The sequence below is a fragment of the Sturnira hondurensis genome, unplaced genomic scaffold (assembly GCF_014824575.4).
Source record: "Sturnira hondurensis isolate 20B ecotype Veracruz unplaced genomic scaffold, ASM1482457v3 Scaffold0008196, whole genome shotgun sequence".
Classification (NCBI taxonomy): Eukaryota; Metazoa; Chordata; class Mammalia; order Chiroptera; family Phyllostomidae; genus Sturnira; species Sturnira hondurensis.
Window position 1 is genome coordinate 5,760,307 of NW_028080827.1, and position 6,000 is coordinate 5,766,306.

Below are 6,000 nucleotides of genomic sequence, written 5' to 3' on the forward strand. Positions count from 1 at the left end.
CCTCCTGCCTGACTTGAACCTCCGATGGCTCATAGGCAGGCACAGTGTGGCTGGGAGCACGCCCTGACTGATTTTCAGTGACTTGACGCATTTGGAAGACGCATCAGCTCCAGTCAGCTCTACGTTGGAACTGCGCACCCCGCTCTATTTTCCCTTCGTCCTTCATCACACCCTGCTGCTTAGGTCTTCTCCCCTGACAGCAATTTAATGACCCCAATTCCAAGTTTGGTCTCGGGAACCAGGATGTTATTTATTTCAGAAGAGCTGACAGAGAGGACCCATGTGATGTTACTGACCACCACCTCACCTCTGGCTAAGAAAGTGTTGTCATGAATATCCTGTTAGGAGTAAAAATAAAACATGAAACTGAGGACTGCAGATGAGCATGATTAATAGCTGTTGTGTGATCTTTTATGCTGAGTATTTCCTGGATGTCAGCAATGAGGTAAGCTAACATCACAAGGACACTGCCAGAAGTCAAGGACATGTCTTGGGAGGGTGTGGGCCTCCCACCAAGGCTGAAGGCAGTGGTCTAGTAAATAAAGGCAAAAACCCGTAGTAACTGGTGATTTAATGTTTTCTTAAATGTATGTCCTGACAGAATGAGGAACTCAGGTGGGGCACATTTGGTATGAGGACGAAACTTGCAGTATATAGATGTGTTCTGTAATCTAACACTGAACTTAATAGTTTCTTGGGTTTGTAGTTACCAAGAACATTTATTTTAAGTTTAACATTATATTTAGAGTTCTGTATGTTATACCTCACGAGAAATATATATACATATTTTTAAAATATGATTTTCACTTTTTTTTATCTTCACCCAAGGACGTGCTCACCAATTTAGATAGCGGAAGGAAAGAAGAGAGAGGCGGGGGGAGAGAGAAAGAGACAGAGAAACATCAATTTAGAAAGAAACATCAATTAGTTACCTCGAAAAAGAAACATCAGTTAGTTACCTCAGTGGGTTGCCACTTGTACACGCCCTGACTAGGGATCAAACCCACAGCTGAGGCATGTGCCTTGACTGAAAATCGAACCTGCAACCCTTTGGTTTACAGGACAAAGTTCAAACTAACTGAGCCACCCTGTCCAAGGCTGCAATTTTCACTTTTAAAAACCAGTTTATGCAGATGCAATTTAGCAAGGGAACTAGATCAGTGGTTCCCACGCCTTCTGATCACTGGAAGTATTGTACCAAGCGAGCTTTCCAGAAGATAGCCCTGGACGTTCAAACTCTATAACACTTGAGTGAGGGGCTTAGAATGTGTCTTTAACATCTCCCTCGGAGATTCTGATGATCAGCTGGGTTTGTAAAGACAGACCTATTCGAACACTAACTAGAATGTTCTCCCAGCACCTGTGCTTGGCAGTGGGCAATACTGACTGCACAAATGAAGGAATGAAAAATAAAAGTTGCTGACAGAGCTGAATGCCTCTCCTATTTCAAGGCCATTCATTCTACTTACCTTTTTCAGAGATTCATGAAGTTCATTCAGGACATAAATCAAGAATTCCTGAGCATCTTGTTGTGTCTTTTTCATAAACGCTGGGTAGAGGTTGCCAAGAGCTGACAGAAATATTTCCGGTGAGACCCAGTCTGCATCTCCAAGCCACATGTCAGTCATGACGTAGGCGAAGGCAGTGGCAACCTTACTGCAGTCCCTTGGAAGAAGGAAGACAGATGTTTCTGTCTGATTCAATGAAAGAAGGCACCTAAACACTCCCACGTGTGGCCATCAGACCACAGTCAAAGCTTCATTCATTTCTTGGTTGACCTCACTTCACTCACCCAGGAAATGGTATCTGGGGCACTGCAGCCTCTATGAACATATTTAACCCTTAATAGGGATTCCAGAAGGTTCCTTCCCTAACCTCACCTTGGGGGAGCAGCAGAGAAGGGCTGGACTGTAGGGAACACAACGGTCTTACTTTTGAAGAGCAGTAATGTACTTTCCGGAGAGAAAGTATTCCACCAGCGGCGAGATGCTGCAGAGACACTGTAGGATGGCGTTCATGTAGCACGTGTTGCCCAAATTCCGCAGGCCAGTAACACCCTGGAGATGGGGTTGGTCCTCGTCAGCCTGGCCAGCCGGGATGGTGTCATAGTGATCTGTGCACTCTGAACTGTGGTGCCATGGGGAAAGAAAGGAAAGCATTTTGAGGGAACAGAGTATGTACAGATGTGACAGCAAGTCTCTCTCAACCTCATGACACAGAGAAGAGTTCTTGATGTGGTTTCTGCCGGATGAATTCCCTAACGAGGACAGAAGCACTCAAACCTGGAGTCTAAAATTGCATTACTCAGTCCAGAACTCTTTGAACAGTGATTGCAGCCAAACAGGCCGAGATTAAGTTTCTCCCTAAAACCAAAGCAAGAGGACAGAAAATATCAGCCTTTCAGAATCCTAGAATTGCTTGGCTAAAAATGCAAACTTTCCCTCTAAATACCAAAGTATTTCTTTTTCACTGGACAAGTAATTTAATTATTATTAGTAGTAATAATAATAGAATGTAGTTAATAATAGCAATAGCTGTCATGAAGTGAGCCTGGCAGTATGTCAAGTACCTAGCATGTATTTTCCACGTAGTTCTTTCAACAATTCTATGGAGTAGGTACAACGATTTTTAAATCCTGTGTTATAGAGCATATATGGTTGAATGGTTTAGTCATTTGCTCATGGCAATATATTAAGGGATGGGCAGTGGTATGTTGAGAGAGGGACTATTCATCTACCTATCACCTGTCAAGAGTTATTTGGATTTAAGGGGAGGTGGGGACTCATAAGAAGGCGAAGGGAGTAGCCAGAGAACATACACCCATAACCCATCACCACGCACAATGGTGGGGGGATTGCCTGAGGGAGTGTGGCAGGGCTGGGCAGAGGGGGACAGAGGGGGAATATTGGGATAACTCTAATAGCATAAATAATAAAATATTTTTTGAAAAGGGGTTATTTGGATTTATATACCATATATTAAGAGTGGGTGTGTGTACACATACATCTCTATGACATCGAGAGCATGTCATATATATGTACTAAAAGCACATCTATATGTGCATATTATATATGGGTACATATCCATATAAAACACACATATGCATAGGGAGAGGGAAGAGAGTAAGAACATAGACTCTGTAATCAGCAGAGCTCAGTTTACATCCCGATTCCGCCACTTCCTAGTTACAAGATCTGGGACTCCCATGCTGGTTTCTCACCTATAAGGCTACTTGCCTTGTGAGTTTGGAGGATTAGACCAAACAATGCAGGCCTGTGGCAGATTACAATGTTAATATGCGGTAACTGGAGCTATTTTTAAAGAAGTGACTGACCTAGAATATTTTTTAAGCGAGAAGTTCTTAATTTAACAGCAGGGCTATAGAATTGCAGCGTTCGTGTGAATCAGGCAGACCCGCACAACGGGGGGGACACTGTGGGCTCCCACGGGTCCCTCCTCTCTCCACCGTTTTCTCTCGTAATTTGGCTCTGCACCAGGCAGCCCGGCATCTTTCTCCTTTCATGATTTGTCTTCCATCCAAGTTATTTAAAACTGGGTCTGCGTGAGATGGCAACCTACTTACAATAGGTCTGTCAGTTTGAAATGTGGTCACTCTTCCAGTTTGAAATGTGGCCGGTTTGAAATGCCAGTTTAAAATGTGGTCACTCTTCCATGGAGGGTCACTATTGGGAACTGCCCTGCCTGGTTTCAGGAGCTGTGGCTGAGGCTCCATGGCTAAGGCTGAGTGAGTGACCATAAGCCACTAAGGAGACAAAGCTTATCTCCCTGGCAGGGGTGCCGCTTCTGCTCCTTTTTTCACAACTGGCCCCCAGTGCTTGGTCAGTTAACCAATGATGAGTAAGATTCCCCAAGGGGGGAACCACCTAAGACAGGCATGATCACGTGGAGGCCCCAGGGAAGGGCTTGGGGGGCTATGGAGAAAGGGGGTGATGGACCCTTGCCCCTCAGCTTTAATGAAGTCAGAGTCCTCATTTCTCCTAATTCCTTGGCTATCTTGCCTCCTCTGCCTGACTTAAGCCTGAAACAATGACAGAGGGCGGTGCAGCCCTGTGCTGGAAAGGGCGGGCTCCCCAGGTGATCAGGCCTGAGAGAAGAGAGAGAGAGAGAGAGAAACTCCTGTAAAGCCCACTTTGCTAAGAATGCTCTTAGTTAAATGATAAAGGCCGGAGCAAGAAATGAGTTTGTTTCCCTTTAGTTAATAGACCCTGACTCAGAAGAAGCCCTAATAGTTTTTCATATGCTATCTACTATTTGATCCTTACTGCCTGACAATGATTAATGAGCTGTACCTGTAGTCCTGCGAAAATTAAAAGCCTGTCTAGGCAAGGGTCAGCGCACTCTCCCCTTGAGAGAGTTGCCAGGCCTCTCTGAGGTCCTCTCCCCTTGAGGGAGTAGCTGTGTGGTCCCTTTTCCTCCACAGGACTCGGTAGTCCGTGTGAATTTGTCTCATATCTCATCCATGACCACGGGCACTGCGGGCTGGTGTTCGCGTCAGGTCAGTTTCACTTTTATCTACTGATTTCACTCTTCAGGAATATCTATTGGCTAGATATTAAATAATATCTTCCTTTGCTTTGGGGGAACCTCCAATGGGTCAGGTCTGGGGGAACCCTTCCAAATGTGGCATGCACCCCTGACTGCTTTAGCATGGCTTCCCCCATCACACCCTCCCCCAAACTGGGATAATCCAGAAAGCTGTAATAGATGTAATAGAGAGAGGCTCACAGGACGTAGTAGATGCCGAAGTCATCTGAGGGGAAAGGCTGCTTTGAAGTCATTTTATGGAAACCACGTTGGACTTTGCCCTTCTTTTCAGGAGCAACATCTAATCCTTTCAAACTTCATTTCTCTGAGCCTGTTACCTTGATTTTTTTGCTTGTGATGATCAATTTATATGTTCCTCCCCCCGCTCCTCAGGAGCTGAAAACTAATCTTTATCTGTACTTCAGTTACATTCCAACTTGGACTTCCTAGGCATCATAATTCTTTCCATTCATCTTCAATATTCTAGCATGTTGCCAGGAGATACTGTTAGTTGGTGGCTTGAAAACTTTTAGCAGATTCAGTTTCAAAGAATGAACTAAACATATAACACCTCCTCCTTCTGGGCTCCTTGTGTATATTTATTACACAAACACAAGATTTACCACCCCTGAGTCAGTGGACACAATGGTAACTGTGCCCACTCTGGGCACTCACCCACCCTCCCAGTGACCACCCCACCCCTAGGACCTGCAGGGGCTGTTTCTCTCCCCACGGATGAAGGTGGTTGGAATTTGCTGCTTCGAAAAGACACAGCACTGGGATGAAGTGCATCATCAATCACAGTGCATCACAGTGCACACACTGCCTCCTACTAGTGTTCCACAAAGGGCAAGTACAAATAAAGCATTTGTCATAAAAGAGCACACAACAATCTGAGCTCTCATTTTCTTCGAGAACTATGCTTCAGAAAGCTCTTCAGTAGAGAGGGTTCCCTCACTCCATGCTCTATCCAGTTAAAAAGAGGGCAGAGGACATGTGCAGCCACATAGCCTGAGAGCTACCCGGTCGAGAAAGGGGTCATGTGAGAACGAGGAGCCTCTGGAGCTCCAGAGGGTACAACCTGTTCTTCCTTTGCTCCAACTCAGCATCTGCAGGGCAATGGTGTTCAACTTACCATCCCTTGGCACACAGAAACTAATGACTAAAATTCTGTGGCACACACAAGAATGTATCTATTTTCCCCAAAATGTAGTTCTTTGGGGGAAAAAAGTCTAATTTTGGTTCATTTGCTCCAAATGCCTATTGTTGGATTGGCTGCTGTCATTTTTCACTTGACAGTCTAAGGGAAAAGAAGTCAGTGCCCCAGACTAAATAGTCAGGTATCACATGTTTTAAAAATTCTCACTCTGGCCAGCTGGCTCAGTTGGTTGAAGCACCATCCATCCCATAGGCCAAAGGTTGTGGTTTCAATCCCAGGTCACAGCACATACCTAG

General features: G+C 45.0%; 1 protein-coding gene across 1 annotated transcript in view; it reads right to left on the minus strand.

Annotated features, from left to right (window-relative positions):
* Positions 1-4,802, minus strand: part of USP50 (ubiquitin specific peptidase 50) — a 43,474-nt gene extending 38,672 nt beyond the window's left edge. The window contains exons 1-3 of the mRNA XM_037054619.1: positions 4,747-4,802; positions 1,933-2,127; positions 1,470-1,665 (exon numbers count right to left, since the gene is read on the minus strand). Coding sequence (XP_036910514.1) covers positions 1,470-1,665; positions 1,933-2,127; positions 4,747-4,799 — 444 coding nt within the window. The 5' untranslated portion in view covers positions 4,800-4,802. The remainder of the gene's footprint in view (positions 1-1,469; positions 1,666-1,932; positions 2,128-4,746) is intronic.
* Between the last annotated feature and the right edge of the window lie 1,198 nt (positions 4,803-6,000).